This window comes from Centrocercus urophasianus, unplaced genomic scaffold (assembly GCF_019232065.1).
Source record: "Centrocercus urophasianus isolate 14NV4802_14NV808 unplaced genomic scaffold, USGS_Curo_1.0 seq_11, whole genome shotgun sequence".
Taxonomy (NCBI): Eukaryota; Metazoa; Chordata; class Aves; order Galliformes; family Phasianidae; genus Centrocercus; species Centrocercus urophasianus.
This window is the reverse complement of record NW_024884253.1, coordinates 36,676,700-36,695,427: the sequence shown is the minus strand read 5'-3', so window position 1 is coordinate 36,695,427 and position 18,728 is coordinate 36,676,700. Positions and strand designations below refer to the sequence as shown.

General features: G+C 39.7%; 1 protein-coding gene across 1 annotated transcript; it reads right to left on the bottom strand.

Annotated features, from left to right (window-relative positions):
- Positions 1-80: 80 nt before the first annotated feature.
- LOC122171979 (transmembrane protein 68-like) lies at positions 81-17,350 on the bottom strand. The gene is made up of 7 exons (XM_042839925.1): positions 17,319-17,350; positions 12,949-13,277; positions 10,801-10,965; positions 8,289-8,482; positions 2,498-2,558; positions 2,006-2,145; positions 81-1,135 (listed from the first exon to the last, which is right to left on the bottom strand). Exons 2-7 carry the CDS (start codon positions 13,232-13,234, stop codon positions 1,031-1,033), a joined length of 951 nt encoding a protein of 316 aa, XP_042695859.1. The 5' UTR covers positions 13,235-13,277; positions 17,319-17,350; the 3' UTR covers positions 81-1,030.
- Between the last annotated feature and the right edge of the window lie 1,378 nt (positions 17,351-18,728).

Here is an 18,728-nt window from a genome sequence, read left to right as displayed (position 1 = left end):
ATTTTCTTAGATGCTACATAAAATTTTAGGATGTTGAGGGAAAAGATTATGTAGGTATTAAAAGCACAAGAAAAAAATACTGAGGCACAAAAAATGACCTTCCTTCATGTCCAAAGTTAACAGACTTTGTTGCTTTTAATGAATTAATTTTAATGAATTACACAAAGCTCTCCCACTCCCAACAATAGTAACATCCCCTAGCTTGTAAAAGCACATTCTGTTTTACAACAAGATTCAGTATTCTGAAAGCTGTATTAGGAAAATGACACTGCTGGCACATCCACTTTCCAAGCAGCACTGTATCCGGACTGCATGGTGCAATAGTGCATGAATGTACCAACACAGACTTGAAAGTACTACTACGTGTATTTGCATAGCACTACACTTAATTGAAGCTCTTTTTTCCCCGATTTGAGAGTATAAAACTTTAATTTTTTCATCAAACTGTAGTTAGAATCTGAATCAGGAATTTCTGTCACTGTTAATTTCTTCTCCAGAGTAAGCCAGATTTTTTCATCTTCTAAAAAGGGAGGGGATCTCTCCCTTCACTGTACCAAGGGGATAGAAGACTTCTCTCCATCAGAGCAAAACGTTGGATGCAGGATTCTTACCTTTAAGGACACTGAGCCATTAAGCTGCTGTGTTGTATAAGTCTAATACCTGGCTTAAAAACAAAACTCTTAAAACCCACAGAACCAGGCAAACCTTTTGAGCCCATTGGATGCATGTAAATATTTGTTTTAGGAACCTGTCACAAACTGGCTACATGATCTCCATTTGGGAAATTTTGTACTTGCATTGCCCATTATATGTAAGTTTTCTAATTGAAAGGCCCACTCTTCCTGACTTCAAGAATATTCTCAAAGAGCAAGAGAGCTTAAACGGGGGAATCTTCAAGAGGTTCTTTGTTTTCTTCTGTTGATTATAGAAGCTTGTAAATTAAACTGGTTAAACATCAATTAGTCATTGCTGCTGTAGGACACTGTCTTTTACTGCATGCTGTAAAAACAGTAAAATAAACTTAAGTATTCTAATCAGTTTTACAATGCTTATCAAATCTGTCCAATAAAGCCTTCCATATGCTGCCTGGGATTGTTTGGTGCTTCTTTATTAGAGCCTGGACTGCAGTCTTTGTCTGGAAAGAGAGGAGAAAGTTGACCTTTACATACCCACTGATAAAGAACAGTACAATCACTGGCTTCTTGTCAGTTTTAAGAGGTATTGGGAAATTCACACATATATCTAATTTAAGAAAAAAGTTGTCTTTTATATTAGTTAGCTATCCTAACAATGGTTTATTTTGAAATGAAAGGAATAAAAACATTGATTGCAGTTTGGTTAGGCTCAAATTGCTGAGACATATGAAACCTGAGAGTTACTAAGTTCAAGTAGCCTCTACACATACGGATATTAAACTTATGCAACTTCCAGGCTCACTAACCTAGTCTGATTTCATAGCTGGCAGTGTTGAAAACGGGCTTGGGAACTCCATACATCCTTCCCAACATGAATTCTTCTGTAAGTTTATCATATTCAGCATACACGCAGTAAGACAATAACTAAACACTGTTAAAATTTACATAAGGTTCAAATGCAAATTTGTGATGAGAATGCATAAATTCATAGATAATGCAAATTATGTATTTCTGCTAGGGATAGAAAATAATCTCTCCTTGTTTTTCTTAACTATTTAAACTCAAGAGAGCCAAATACTACAGTGATCTACTGCAGAGCGATGGCAGTGTGTCATGCTAATATAAATAAAAGGTAACTAAACTTTTCCTGGCTCTTTCCAAGGCAACATCAGACAGAGGTCAACTAGACCTGACTGAGATAAGCAAGTCAAGTTCCATGGGAACTTTAAATTTCACTTATACAGGTAAACATAATAGCATTCTTCTATTTATGCTTATTCTTGGCTTTTAAAGTCTTAGTATGAGTTTTGCATGCAGCCTCCTAAACTGCTAGGAGCAAACCCTACCTATTGCAAGGAGAGCTAACTTACCTTTTCAACCAATTCATCTGTAGTTATATTCGGATCATAAGGTATTGGCTCCCCTATGTACGTGCGAAATTTAACTGGAAGTCCTCCATATGGAGGAGTGAATGGCAATCGAGTACTTTCATACAGTTGTCTGAAAAATCCTGGAGAGAAGGAAAAAGTGAGTTATAGACACAGACAACACAATGCAAGCTTGAAATCTGATGGATTTTGAAGATTCCTTAAAAATGCACACTTCACTTGGCAATCAAGAACAAATGACAGGATTTAGGCAGCTGTTCACCAACACAAAGCTTGATAGAATTAATAGATCACTGAAATAACACTGCATCAGAGAATGAAATCACACAACACAATCAGTTAATATTTGAGATACCTGTGACCTGCAACGAGCATGTTAAAGAATCTAAAGGAAGCAGAAGTCTGAAAAGCAAAGTCTAGGAGGAAAGTGGATGAAACATTCCAAATGTTTGAAGTATATTTTAAAGTTCTTACTTCGTTCTTTAAACATCCTGTATCCCTCCCGGACATTTTGAGTATACATTGGAATGATAGGCTACGGAACCATGAAAAACAAAAAGGTCAAAATGTTATTAGACATCTGAATCTATATTTTAGTGTCTGTTAATACGGCGAAGAAAATTACTTGAATACAAAAGATGGTCATCGGTTGGTCAGGTGGAAAACATGAAATTTTGTTATCAATATCCTGAAGGTTGCAGTGTGTCTTGCAATGGTAATTCATTATATTTAGAGCTTATCTTGAGATCCAGAAGTTCCAAAATTCTGATCATTTATATATATTAATTTTTCAGTTTGAGACATAGACACATGCTAAATACTTTTCTTAGGAAGTCACGAAGGGAGAGTGCATCATATCCCAGTAGCCAATAGTCTACTGAATGGTCTTCCCATCTTCTTTGGTGACTGTAACAAAGGCTTAAACTTCTGTTTTGCCTAAGCAAGATGATAAATCAGCAAGCTTCCTTACACTGGCATGAAGTGCCTTTATCAGCAATTGATTTTGAGTTTTGTGTCCCAGGTCTCATTTTGAAAGCCTATCCTGGACATCAGGAATCCTAACTAAAGACTGTACCAATGAAACTTTTCAGAAAGAGTTGCACACACGCAACATAAGATGCAATGCCCTTTTGGGACACTTGGCTGTGAGAGTCAAGTGCCCTGGTTTCACCATACTGTGATGCAATATGGTACTTATCTGTAAGCAGGCAGATGATCAAATCCTTAGGTTTGATTCAAGGATTATTCGAGTAATGCAAGATCAGAATCACATTTTTAATCTCTGGTGTTTTAAAGGGTGACGACTGCTTAAACTCTCTCATAGCAAAACAGAAAATTAGAAGAGCAACTTCTGTTTTTCTGAATGCATTAGTCCTACTGTGATTGTGCTGATAAAAAGATACAGAACTTCAATAGCTGTTTTTAGCAAGGTATAAGGGGCAGGCAGACAGAGATGGCCTAGTGGTTATTTGGTGACCTGTTAGCCATGTCAAAAGCTGCTGGTTCTTTTTTCTCAAAGTTATTGTTAGTCTACCTTGTTGGTTTTTTCAATACAGACTTGCATCCTGATTAGGTCTGTTTTTTCTTCCTGTGCCTTTGAAATGCAGTTATACACAGCTTATCTTGAGTAATATATGTTAACTGATATTACAGTAAAAGCTTAAATGGACAGTGAAATACCTAAACATCCTGTTATTTGAGTAAAAGCCAGCAAGTTAGTGAATCAAATAAACTCCAATATAGAAACCGAATCATATTTCTCAGCTCCCACAAACATTGCTGTTTTAAAGTCACCACTTGTGAGGAAAATAAGTGATAACGTATGAAAGGTTTATATCCTTCCCTTTGAAAGTACATTCTAAAACTTAACTGGAATTCTATGAGAAATTACATTTATGTTATGCATTTATTGCAGTATTGTTTACAGAATCAAAAAATAAAGTTTTTACAATTTCTCTGTCTAATGTTAAGCATGTATGCTGTGAATAGAAAAGCAATCAGTTCATGAAGTCCTGCAGAAAGCAAGTAGACATTCACATTTGGCTCACCTCAAAGTAACGTATTTCTCAAGGAAAGGTGTCACTAAAATAATATTTGGATAATAAGGCCATTGGAAGAAACTTCAGCAAATTCCTTGGACAAATAAGGTAACTGTATCTCCTCACTGACCTGTACTAGACTCCCTCTGAAGTGCACGTCCTTCAGCAATTACAGAATAAGAAAGCAAATTCACTTCATTATTGTAGCTAAAAAGAAAGACACATGAGATAGCTGAACTTGAAAGTCGTATCTTACAGTCTGCAATGAGATTTTATATTTTGCAGACAAAATAACAGTAATGGAATCAGTACATACAAAGGTTTTCTCACCTGTATTGTCCCTTTACATTTCATGGAACTGTATTTTGAACATGTTGAAATTACTTTTCAAGAAAGGAAGCACAGAACACCATCATATTGTTAAGAACCACTACCACAGAACAGAAGTGATGACCATTTAATAAAAAAAACAACCCTTCACATTGCAAAAATATTGAACATACATAAAGCTTTTGAATTTCTTAGGAAGAGTGCAAGAGAATAATCATTTCACTATCTAACCAGCAAAACGTACTTGCCTACAGTGATCATTTGATGAGTTAAAGAGAAAGTAGCAGCATTTGGTCCCTAGGCTGATAAAAAGCTGTACATACTATATATATATATATATATATGTTTGTGTCTATAAAGCAACACAACCAGAGCCTTAGGTCTGATTGGCTGAGACACTACAGTCATAGAATGGCCTGGGTCAAAAAGGAGCACAGTGATCACCTAGTTTAACCCCCCCCTGCTACATGCAGGGTCACCAGCCACTAAACCAGGCTGCCCAGAGCCATCCAGACTGGCCTTAAATGCCTCCAGGGATGAGGCATCTACAACGCAACCTGTTCCAGTGCGTCACCACTCTCTGAGTGAAAAATCATAATCCATAGATTTAGATTCACTATGTTGAAACTGAGTTGGATCATACCCAGCCAACTCAAATAAACAAATAAAATCACAGAACTGCAGGATAGTTGACGTTAGGAGGAAGCTCTGGAGATCATTCCAGTGCTTGACCACTCTTTCAGAAAAGTAGAATTTCTGACTACTCTCTGCTCCAGGTTCTCTGAATGGCAACACAACCCTCTGGTGTTTTGGCCAATTTTCTCTCTCTCTCTCTCTTTTTTTTTTTTCTTTTTTTTTTTTTTTTTAAACTATTATCAAATTTGCTGAGGGTACATTCTATCCCATCATTCAGATAATTAACAAAGGATTCCAGCTTTACTTTTACTTTGTGCTGTGGATCACCACCCTCTCAGCCCAGCAGTTCAGCCACTTTTTAATCCATCTTACTGCCTGCTTATCCCAGATTTTGTCAGCCTGTCTACAAGAAGGTTGTGGCAAACACAGTCAAAAGCCGCACTGAAGTGAAGACACACAACATCCCCATTCTCCACCTCACCTTTGACCCTGTGCTTACTAAGACTGTCTACCACTTCCTCACCTGACTGTTGATTCCCTCCCTTCTTAATACCTGGTTGCAATTGATCTCCCAGTTTTTGCTCAGGATATTATAGCCTACCATCACCAGTCTCAGGACATTGCTGCATCTTTGCAGCCTCCAACCAAAGTGACTGGCACCATTATTCTAACATTCTTGATCTTCAGATGTGTATATTTTAAATTACAGAAAAGAAAGAAAAATGTCTGAAGCACTACTTTTTATAAGAAATTTAAAAACTGCAGCACCTGTGTATCTAGTTAGGTAAAAGATGCAAACAAACATAGATAAAGTGATGTAGCAATCTTCAGAAATGACTTGTCTCCATTAGCCTGTCAAACTCCAGGCATAGATAGAGGTGTTTCTGAAGGTCAGGTCACTGGCCAACCTAAATGAAATTCATACAGATCCAGGTCCAGGAGGTTCATTGATTCATAACATTACATTAAATAGTAACACTATTCCCTGTGCCCACTTGAGAATAGTTATACAAGATGAAGTGGAAACAGAATGTGGAATTCTGCAAGCAAGAACAGAGGATAAAACTACATTTCTTGGTTTTTTTTCTTCAAGTTTTTCAGTGCAAGAACTGTTGGACTTCTGTAACATTATACAAGGAACGACAATGTCTACTCAGATAAAGTTATTTCAGTCTTGAAATCCCCATTAAAGTCACCTGTGGCAGATTTGGAACTGCCATGTAGTCATAACAGGTACAGTAAAATGTGTTTCTTTGGCTGACGGCTATACGTATGATGAATAAATGCGTATGATGAATAAATTTAAAACAAAGTGCTACCAGTCTTCTCTTGCCTTTATCCAGGATCTGAGAGGATCTGAGTAAGTATTAGCAAAGCACATGAATTGCTACCTTACAGAGCAAGTTCTGTCAGTTTAGATGAGTTTATACACAACCTTGAGCCAAAGTCTGAGACTGGTTTGACCAGTATTGAAAAGGACGTAGCAAGTATAAACAGGAGCAATCAAAGTCAAAATTTGTCAAAAGACAGAGTCCAGTTATTAATGTTGACCTAACTTTATATGAGAAATGGTACATATGAGCAGTAGAGTGGGCAACATTATTAAGTGCCTAGCACTTAACTTTTTTTTTTTTCTTTTTTTTTTTTCCCCCATCTCAGTTAATTCTGGTCAAAGGCTTCCAGAGAAATTCTGGTCAAAGGCTTTCCAGAAAGCAAAGATGCCGAAAATTCAATGGAGCCTGCAAGATAATTGCAGTGATGCTCACTATCCTGAAAAGCAGTCCACAACTTTATCCTCAAGGGATACCCAATTCACAAACTCAGTAGGAAAAACACCTGTCAACAGATGGTGCTTTTGAATGTTAGCTACCACTCACTATTCAGCTCTCCCTCCTCCTGAATTATAGAAAAGTGAAAAGATTACGAGGATTCACAGCAAGGATTTCTGTGAAGTTTTCGATAAAGGTCACACAATATTATTTTTTAATTCAATTTTTATTTGAAAGATGTCGATATTACATGTTAGGGTAACACTACAAGGTTGCAAGTGAAGTGAAAATATCTGGCAAAACATTGTTCTAATGTTTGGGGAAGTTTGAAAGACAGATATGAAAACAAGTGATTGGAAATCACTTTAAGTTGTTAAACTTACAACTCTCTGACTTTTCAAGTATATTATTAACTTAATACATGAGAAGAGATACTGTAAAGGAATGCTAACATGACTTTGATTGAGTTTATCCTATCCAGATTCTGATATTTTCTTACCAGTGGTGATGTACAAGACCCTACAATATATGGAGTATTTTGGCTAGCATTTAAAAGCCCATACTTTTTGGGAAAAAGAGAGAGGAAACAGAAACACAAAAGTGTGACTTTCAAAAGGCCATACAACAAAGAGTTATGAGTCCTGGGCTAAAAATACTTTTTCCACTGAGCAATTAAATTTCTCTAAATTTATTCTAGTGTTTAGTTTTCTTCCCACAAGATTTCAAAGGCAGATAGAGCAGTGAAGAAATATTACACAAAAGGACACATTTCGCAACCCAGTGTGTTTTGGCAAAAGCAGCTAAGAGTATGAGAAGCAACAAATAGGATAAAAAAATTAGATACAGCTATGCAAAAAGAAAAAGAAAATGGTGGTAAGAAATTCAAGTTTTGTGGAAGATATCAGACACAGTGGTGGAAGTTCGTATTTGAAGGCCATCATTCATATGGACAATATAACTGAAATTGTGGCCATGTGTACTTTAGCACAGTGGGAACTAACAGGAACACTCTTCTGGAGGAAAACAGCTGACTCTGGGGATCTGACATCAACACTGAATACATTTCAGAGCCCTGCATTTACTTAGAACTAATTCTTATCCGGTACCATTGACTGAATGCCCATGCGAAGTTGGAGGATATTAGATTCCAATTTTTGTTTTAGTTTCTGCCAAAAGGAATGCAGCTCATGTATTCAGACATTGTTCCATGGTGCAAATGAAAGCATAATGAGTGAGGAAGATGAAAAAACTGTTTCACTCGAGTCAAACTCGAGTGCTAATGCAGATGCATCATCTTATGCAGGTTGATACAATCTTTCACAAATATGAAGATAAATGGTAAGAACAAAATCCTGGATCCCCCTCAGAAAAAAAAAAAAAAAAAAAAAAAAAGGATAACACGAATGCATTACATCAGTATTGTGAAAGACCACAGTGTAGATTTCTGAAATACAGTCAATACAAGAAATGAAATATACATATAATACTCACCACTTTCGCATCTAGAGCAACCTGAGCAAAGCCTTTTCGATTTCCCCACATGAGTTGGTAACTTTCATCACTGAATAGGGCTTCTCTAACTCCACCTGGTGAAATAGACACCAAGTGTCCATTCTTCAGTGCACTGAGACACTCCTCCCTTGTACCTGGCATAACACCAGTCACTTCCAGTAATAATTTGAGCCCTGCAATAAATAAGCAGCATGTAAGAACAAGATTACAGCCAAATTAAAATCTAATGCTCATGAACATAGATTAAAGTACCAAGAAAATAAAATACATACAGACTGAATATTGGTTGGCAGTGTTTTTGCTCACATCTTATAAAGATGAACCGACTTATCAAGTGCACCTCAGTAAGTCAAAGCTTACACACACTATTTTCATAATTATCAAAACAGCAGTCACACAACTGAGTTTTGTGCAGCACAGCGAGAAATCTGAAAGTATCTATTCTTGCCAGTTCTTTTAAAATAGATTTTAATACAGAATAAATGTAAATTTTCTTTTTCAGTAGGATATGGCTTGCTATACAAATACTTAACAAGCATGTATTTTTAGAGTTCTTTTAAGACGTGATTTTTAACATTTTAAACACTGATTTTTAAACTGTTAAATTGAGTATTCTGTGGTTAAGTTGGGCTGCTGTACCGATTTAACACGGTAGTCTCAACACTGTGCAAACCATTAAATGAGTCTCTTCTCTGGGATTTGCCCAAAACATAGATGGAAAAGCACATAGAATGCCTTGGGTTGGAAGGGACCTCAAGGATCATCAAATTCCAACCTCCCTGCCACAGGCAGGATTGCCAACTACTGTATCAAACCACAACCTTCCTGCCAATTCCTTACACACCAAATAGTCCACCCTTCAAATCCTTCTCACTTCAATCTGGAGATAAGGATGTGGTGGGGGACCATGTCAAAGGCCTTGCTCAAGTCCAGGTAAATGACATCGGTCGCCTTTCCCTTTGTCCACCAATGCCATCACTCCATCATAGAAGGCCACCAGATTGGTCAGCATGACCTTCCCTTGGTGAAGCCATGCTGTCTTTCTCAGATAACCCCCTTGTCCCTCACGTGCCTTAACATGTCTTCTTGGAGGATCTGTTCCATGATCTTCCAGGCACAGAGATGAGGCTCACTGGCTTGTAGTTCCCATGCTCTCCCTTTCTCCCTTTCTTGTAAATGGGAGCAACGTTTCCATTTTTCCAGTCCCCAGGAACTTCACCTGACAACCATTTTTATATTCCTTAGTGATGTAGGACTTCTGTTCCTGTTCCTTTTACCTGGCTCCTCAGAGGAAGCCATTCCAGGCCTCTGATCATCTATGTTTTGTTTTTTTGTTTTGTTTTTTTTTTGTTGTTGTTGTTGTTTGTTTTGTTTTGTTTGTTTGTTTGTTTTGTGTGTGTGTGTGTGTGTGTGTGTGTGTGTGTGTGTGTGTATTAATTACTTTGTAGCTTTACTTACATCTGGAGAACAGAACTCCACTCAGCACTCAAGTTTGGATACCATGTGCATTATGAGCACCTTCATGCAGGTTTTTGTTTCTTCTCTTTCCATGATAATCCTTAAATTCTGCTTCCTTCTCAGTAATTGCTGAGAGTTGAGCTGACATTTTCCTAAAGTCATCTACAGAATTTAAAGCCTAATTATCTGTTTATTATTTGCCTATTTAAAGTTGTTGTTTTTTCCCTGCAGCGCATTACATTTAATATTGTTTCATCTATCATTTAATGTTAGCGATTCATTATGGTTAGATAACTGTAATGTCAATTTTTACTGCTTTGAAAAAAAAAAAAAAAACAACCAGGATAAAGTTTTGCTACCTCACTTCAGATGTAGATTATGAGCATTTCAAACAATATAGGTGCCAGCACAGATTTTCATTGATAAGCCAATAACTACTACTTCCCTGTAACATAAATGAACTGTTTATTTCTACCCTTTCTTTCCCACTTTTTAACCAGTTACTAATTCACAAGACTTCTCCTGTAACAGTGTAATTATCCAACAGACTTTTATGAAGGACCTGATCAGAAGCCTTTTGGAGAGTTTGGCACAGCATATCCTCATGAGCATTCTTCAAAGAATGGATCTACAAAATGCAATTTTTCTGCTAAAAAACAGATTAGTAGCACAAGAAAGGCTGCATGAAAAACAGTTTTATTCAGTCTATTACCTTCAACTACATTTTCTACTAATGCAGCAAAAAGAGAGTCCTGCCTCCTATTATTTGTAGGCATTCTGGTTGTTGGTGGGTTTTTTTGTTTGTTTAAGTTTACTATGTATTTATAACAAAAATATTTTACTCTTCAATTTGAAATACTACTCTGTCACTTATCTCTTGAAAAAGAGATCTCTTTTGCAGCAATCTGGTAACCTTCATCTTATTTCTGATATCCTCTTAAAAGCCTTCCAATTGTAGTAAATGTTATTTTTGCCAAGATCAGCAACAGCTTGAGTGCATTCGGGATGCCTGTACAAGGGAACATGCTCTTACCTGGTAAACGAAAGACAAAATGATCAGCTACAGACAGACAAAGTCTCTTCTTCCAGAGAAATAGCCTAGATAAAAAGTAGAGGTAGTCTATCGGAATAGCTCCATGGTAATAAACAACAATGCCTGGTCCTTCTGGTAGGTTTTCTACACCGTGAAGTTCATAACCTGTTTGGGATACAAAGCAGTGCACCAACAATGATAGCTTGGCAATTTAAAGCAAACTTTTTACTGTCCTTTATTAATTGACTTCCAGATAGTTGTAAACACCTGTGCATTAGCTTGAAAAGAGTTAAGTTCTGTATGGAACTTATGATTAACAGCAAAGAGAAAGCCCCTCAAACACCACAAATTATGCTACTTAGTGGTTTACTTTATTGAACAACTTAATCCTCAGATCAGACTTGAAACAGGCCTTTTCCCACGAGTTTAATCACATCACTGCAAAATTTTGCCTGTTTGGAACTTTCTTCAGGCTACTGTGAAAAAAACGAACAAGCAAAAACCCACAGTTCTGTACAAGTATGAAACAGCTTCATCAGAAGGGGAGGCAAACAACTATGAGGCTTTCCTGAAATATGGAAATACAAATCTCTATTTCGTGTCAGACAGAATGAAAAGTTTCGGAGAAGAAGGGGACGCGCGCACACACACACACACAGAATGGCCAGGGTTGAATCTCCAACCCCCTGCCACACGCAGGGCCACCAACCTCCACATTTAATACCAGACCAGGCTGCCCAGGGCCCCATCCAACCTGGCCTTGAACACCTCCAGGTATGGGGCATCCACAACCTCTCTGGGCAGCCTGTTCCAGCACCTCACCACTCTCTCTGTAAAGAACTTCCCCCTGATATCCAACCTAAACCTTCCCTCCTTCAACTTAAAACCATTTCCCCTTGTCCTGCTGTTATCAACCCTTCCAAAGACTTGACTCCCCTCCTATTTATAGGCTGCCTTTAGTACTGAAAGGCTGGGGAACTTTTCATTCTGATTTTACATAAGTACATAAACTATGGCAACTTCGTATTACGTCCAGAAAAGAATCCACAAAATACAAACTGGCTCCATGAGAGTTAAAACCATTCCTTCATGGGGGAAGCGAACTTCCTCATAGACATGGACTTCTATGAATCTCTTTCCTGGCTTTTCCTATATTTGATCTAGGCTTTAGGTGGAACCAAAATAGGAGGCTTGCAAAAGCCACAGCTTCTACTAAATAAAAACTTTATTCCACCTGGCCTGCCTTCATCTCCATCCCTGATACAGCTCCATAAACAAGCCATCTGGGGAGGAAAAGACAAGGACAGTGCAGGCAGAGTTCTAAAAATAGGTTAAGGAAGTTCTAAGTTGCAGGATATTTAAAGATTAAGAGTAAAAGCTGTGAAGAAGAGCAGCAAGTAACTGATAACAACCTATTATTCTTTATCCTTAGGGCAGCAAGTTAAGTCTTGCTAATAGACTTAAACTACATCTGTGCAAAGAACAGGTGTCGAGCTTCTGGCTGAGGATTTCCCTAGGGGCTAAGGTGTGGTGAAAAAATGTCTGAAGGTTAAGCATAATTAAACTAAAAACCATGTTACTTTTAAGTTCTTCTACAGTACAAACTTAAACGTGGCATCTTATTTTTTCTTTTTCCATACAGTTCTTGAAATTATATTATCACAACACATAAGTTTTCCTCAGCCAAAAATACAGCAATTGCATTTCCAATGAATTATTTTCTTTTCAATCCCATATTAAGCTGTTTTGTTTTGTAGCTGTTTGTAACAAGCTACATAATTTTATTCCTGCTTTTGTATCTCCCTTGCCCTTAATTCAGTAAAACTAACGTTAATACAGTACTTCATTCTGATACCATATAAAAAGAAGAGCATCTGCCTATTCACCTAGAAAAATGTATCCTGTACATAATCTCATTGCTCCCTTATATTCTAAATACTCTAAATTGCAGTCTTTGAGGGAGAAATTTTGGTTAGATGCCAAACGAAAGTGCAACTTCATATACACACACACACACACACACATATATATATATATATATACACACATAATCACTTGCATACATTTGGAAGATATCTAAAATTAAAACTTAGGCATACTTACTACTGACTGTAATTCAAAGCTCCAGTTAAGTCATGTCATACTTACCATGCCATATTCTTGCATATATATCCCAGAAGCTTGCCACAGTTTTCCTTGCACTATCCCAAACATCACTCAAGGGATCTGCTTTTACCTCGCCATTCCTCTGATATATTATAAGCAACACGTTAGTAAGGTAAATGAAAAAGAGGATTGTTAAAGGAACTATAAAAAAAACTAATATTGCACTAATTGTCACTGATATGATGACTATGTGGAAAAAATATTTCTTCAAGTACTCCACTACAATCCATTCTTCCAGCACATAAGCAAAGTAGCTTAGGTAGGTCATAGGTATCTGTCCTGGTGCAGGATTCTCTTCTATCTATCATGTCCTGCATGAAAGAGAAAAATAATAATAATAATCTAATTGATCATGCAAGCTTCTCAATTTAAAAGAAAATTTTTACCATAGATATATCTGATAGCTATTTTGTCATATCTCAAAGTCAAACGTGTTTCCTCTTTCTGTCATGTTAAGATAACTGCTGGTAATTGCTACCACTGTTGCCTGTAAAGGATGATGAGATTATCATATGTACTTAAGTGTCTTTCCTACACTGCTAGACAACAGGATTCTGAGTACAAGGGCTGGAGTCCAGAGTGCAACAAGGCAAGTAAGGGGTGTACCTTAGGAACACCTTTCTTCCCAGCAGACCTTCAAGACAATTTTGCCATTAGGAAAAGCCTGAACAGCTGGCTCCTTCTCAGAGCCAGAGGAGTCTGGGGCAGCATTTGCTAATTGCTGGCAGCACTATGAAAAGAAGCTCTTTGCTGCTCTTTCCCATCCACACAACAATGCCAATACACCCTTCTTTCAGACTTAACAGGCCTGGCAAAAGCTCCATGGCCCCAAACACAGCTCTTAATTGGTCTGTTCCTGCACTTGACTCCAGTTGCATTACAGCAGGTAACGGTCTTTCTGGAGTGCAACAGCATCACAGCATCTCTTGCTTGTTTTAAGCGTCTTAAGCATTAGCCAGAGATTTAAACATCACAGAGTCAGTGATCCATAACTGAATTCAGCCTCAATCAGGTGACTGCTTGTTTAACAAGTAAATTCTTCTGGCCCAACACCAGAACAAGTACCAACAAGAAACAAATTACAGTTGCTACAGTCAGTGCCAAGATCATAAGAGTACAGCAAGCCTAGACTTAGCTCTGACGTTGTGTCTTCAGCTGAATACTTACAAGAGATGCACTGACTCTTTTCTTTCTTGGAAGCCCTGGGTAAAATACTGGAGTGGACTGGTGTAAAGCACAGCCTCAGTATCACGAACACTGGCTCGGCTCCTCAGGACATGGCTGCTACCAAGCCAAAGAAATCAACTGCAGTAGCTGCAAGGACATTAAGCTAGGAGCACAGAGGAAGCAAGCACTGTTTTGTATCATGCTCTGCATGTCACAAATGAAACCAAACTGGCAAAGAGCAACACAAAATTGGTATGGAATTGTTTATATACTGGTGGTAGGTGCCTGGATAAAATATAACAAGATTTAGAAACTCTCACCAGTGAGAAACTCTATTGGTAAAATGAAAGAAATAAAAGGAGTAGTCTGAATGATTTGGATATTAAAAACCCTGCTTAGAAGGTGCTTAAGAAGGATAAGGCTGATATAGTGGTGCTATTCTATAGCAAGGATATACTAATTGGTTTAAGTTGCTGACACAGAATAAGGACTACAAATCCTCCCTGCCTGTGAAGTATGCTCTGCTGCAAGGCCTTAGGAAAAGGCAATGCTGAGGGCTTGCCCCAAGCTACTCAACCAGAGGCTGTGAACGCCACTGCCAGTAATTCATTCCGCCTGCAATGCTGGGTGAGGAAGGAAGGGAATGGATTCCACATTGTTATGGAGTCTTCAGACTGGGAGCTACTACAGCCAGTAGCTAAACTTAGAATTTCTTAAAAAAAATCACACACAAAATTTCTAAGCATGTAGTAAATATACTGATAATAATTATAATAGCTGTGTGATATAGGTATTAATTAGAATATTCTAAGCACTGACTGGAACCTAGGGATTGAGAGATTGTATAATCTACTAAAACACTAAAATTAACATATAACACATTCAGGTGTCTTCTTGTAGCTAACATGCTTCAAAATCAGTAAATAAGTGAATAAAGGAAATAAAACAGAAAGCCAAACTGAAAATCACTCTGGCCTCTCCATACTCATTCTCAATAACTCTGGAAACATCAGGGAAATCCAGAAGACTGGAAAAAAAAGCAACCTTTTAAACAAATGCACCTACACTTTCTGGGGAAATGAGAGGTTTTACTCTTGTACAGGTCTTGCTGAGGGCTTGTAGAAGGGTCACCATGAGCCACACACCTGCACAGAGACAGAAGTCACTTCCCAGCACCCTTCACCTCTCACTGCACCCCAGTGTGGGCACCCCCAGCTCAGTGCCCAGCAGGAGCAGCCAGCCCCCTGCTAACAGGATGACTGAAGAAGCATTGGCACAAGCAAAGCCACTCATGGGAACAGATTATTAAAGTACATTACTAATGCCAGTACAAATTTTACTGAGGATACATGGAAGTATTTTGCCACACACAGAGTTAACTTTACACCCGGGTGGGAAGTGGCTGGCAGGTCACAAGCCAATTCTACATCATTCCAGTTTGCCAGAGCAGAAAAAGAACACATTATTAACAAAGAAAAACAAAACAAAAAACAAGGAGCATGACTTCATGACTTTTCCTTGTAGCTAGGACACTCAATTGAGTTTCAGTTCTAGGTCCCATACTTAAGCTGTACACTGCCTCCAACATTTCATAAGGAAAGAATGAACCCTGACCAGGGTTTCAACCATATGATGTGAGTTTGAGTCCAACACGCTAAATGCATCTCTCTGTACTGCCAGTGTAAAAAAAGACCACTGCAGGATAGGTAGGACATGGATGTTTGCCATGTCCTGCTGGATAGCTCTCACCAGCCCCTTGCTGAGACCAACACAACTTTGCAGCATCCTTTTTATCAGTCAGTATACAGAGAAATTATTACACATCTATCCAAGTGCCTGTTACAAATCATTTCCTGAAGACCCATTTGATTATGCACAGCAGGACAACGTGAGAGTTACCAAAATTGCTCGTAACTGCTGTTTTGCTGAGAATTTTAGGGAGAAATTCCTCTTCTGCTCTTCTAAAATCTGAGCCAAGAGCAGCTCCCATATTCTTTAATACTGAGCATGCCATAAAAGCCTAACAAACAGGCATAACATCTTCGGAATGAACTTTCCTTAAGTCAAGGAACCATTTTTTTCTCATCTCAACTAAGGATGGATATGAAATGTTACTGATCTGAATAATTCCATTGCTCTTCCAGAAAACATCATCTGTGTTGTCGTGCAAGATGTTTGTTTTGGCTCCGCCTATAAAGCATACCAAATTCCAGAGTAATAACCCTATCTACAGTATGAGATTGCAAATGATGTCATTGGGAGACAGAAGTAACATCTTTCTTAAAGGGAGCTACCCTTCCAATAAAATACCCATATAGTGTAAGTCATTCAGATCCTCAGCTCATACTGAAGGAGCATTTGTCAATAAGAACAGGCATATCAGCTAACACAACAATCCAGGGAACAGAAAAGCAACAATGAAACTGCCGCAAGAGACCTGCGGCAGCAAAATTAAAACCTCACAGCTGGCTTCCAGCCTCAACTGAATAGTGGATAATTTTGGTCTTGCTGCCCAGCGCTTTGCTCTTGTCTGCAGGCTTAGCAGAGCATAGTGGGAAGAGCAGCATTAAACAGTTTGAAACTCCTCTGGACAGAACTTCTTGATAACTGCTTTTTTTTGTTTTTTTTTTTTTTTTTTTTTTTTTTCAGGCTCCTACTTTCTATTCCGTCAAGGCTAACTGCTCTATTTCACAATAGAAGTGATATAACAGTTCAACTCTACATCTTGCCTTTAGACATAAAATAAATCCCATTTTATGTTTCCCAGAATTTTTATGACAGTTCCACAGAAAATAACTCCTGCTGTTCCCATACAGACACAGCCCACCATTCCTTTCCCCATAAATCCAAACACTTTGTATACTGCTGTGTTTCTAAGGCTTTCCCTTAAATTATGAGCGCATCCACCCCAAAACTTGACGGACCCACCCCTCCGAAGCAGAACTGCCACCCGGCAAGAAATGACAGAGCCCCGTCCCCCTGCTTTCAGCGCGCAATCCACCTTTTGCATGCGCACATAGGGCGCTCAATCCAGAGGAGCGTTTCTCATACACTTGCCCCGAAGAAGGCTCCTCGCACGAGCCCATCCGCACAGCTCCGCAGGGCCTGCCGTCCCCGCGGCACGGCGATCCCCTCGCGATCCCCTCCCGGGCCCCGCCGCCGCCCGCCTCGCCCGCCCTCCTCACCTGCCCGCAGCAGTACGGTGCGCCACGCCGACTGGGTCCCGGCCCGGGATAAGCGCCCTGCCGCCCCCGCCCGCAGCTCTGGGAGGCGGGGCTGGGCCTCTGGATTCCGCACCCAAACCTCCATTTTTACCGTGTCCCAGGTGAAAACCTCCGGACGGGCGCTGAAGATAGCGGCGGAGCGGGGGCCGGGGGGAGCACGGCACGCACTCTGAGCCCTTCTTCGGCTGCCCGTCCCAGCGGCAGCCTTCAGTTCATCCTCTCCCCGCTCCCGCGGCCCCCTCAGTCCCTCGCTGCGGGACGAACAGCGATGGTTGACGGCTGTCTGCCCGCGGGGCTGCGAAACCGCAGCGTTCCGCCAACGTGTACCGCGGGCGGAGGGGATTTAAAACCGCTACCGCTGCAGGGAGCGGGTTTCGGGGTTGGTCACACGGGCTCTGTTAGCGGTCGTAAGGAGGGAGTAGCGGACAGTGCGCATTTCACGTCGAGCGTGGAAACGTGCAGGCAGCCGCACTGACTGTTAAGCTGACAATGTGTAACGCTTTTGCAAAGGAAGAAATCTTTAAAAGCTTGGCAGAACAGGGTGCCAGACAGACTGTGGGCGTGACTGAAACGGAAAAGGCTAAGCCATGCTATTACAGATACATGATGCAGGGGAAGCCTAAATACTCTTCTCCGTTACTACTAGTCACTGTATGACTGACAGGACAGTGATCTTTCTTAGGCAGATAAGATCAACAGGTACTAATTTTTAAGTGTGGTAAAAAAGGAGTAATCGTAGAATCATTAAATCATTTGAAAAGATTGAAAAGATGAAAAGATTGGAAAAGGCCTCTAATAGGGTCATCTAGTCCAACTGTCAACCACCATGCCCACTGGACAATTGCTCCTCAGTCAGCCACGTCTACAGAATTCTTGAGCACCTTCAGGAACAGTTGACTCCACCACCTCCCCTGGGCAGCCTCTTCTAATGCCTCACCATCCTGAGAATAATTTTTTCCTAATATCCAACCTGAATCCCGTTAGGCACAACTTAAAGCTATTCCCTCTCATCCTCTCTCTGTTACCTGGGGGAAGAGGCTGACATCCACATCCCTACAACCTCCTTTCAGGTCATTGCAGAGAGCAGTGAGGTCTTCACCTGAGCCTCCTCTTCTCCAAACTAGACAATCCCAGTCCCCTCAGTCATTTCCCATAAGACTTGTGCTCCAGAACCCTCACAGCTTCGTTGCCCTTCTCCAGACGTGCTCCGGGGCCTCACTGTCTTTCTTGTAGTGAGCGGCCCAAAACTGAACACAGTAATCAAGGTGCAGCCTCACCAGTGCTGAGTACAGACCCGTTTGGGACAGATTCCTTTGTTTGCTTTGATACTAAGTAAGAAATTGAGGAATAACAGTGGTTTGTACATGAATA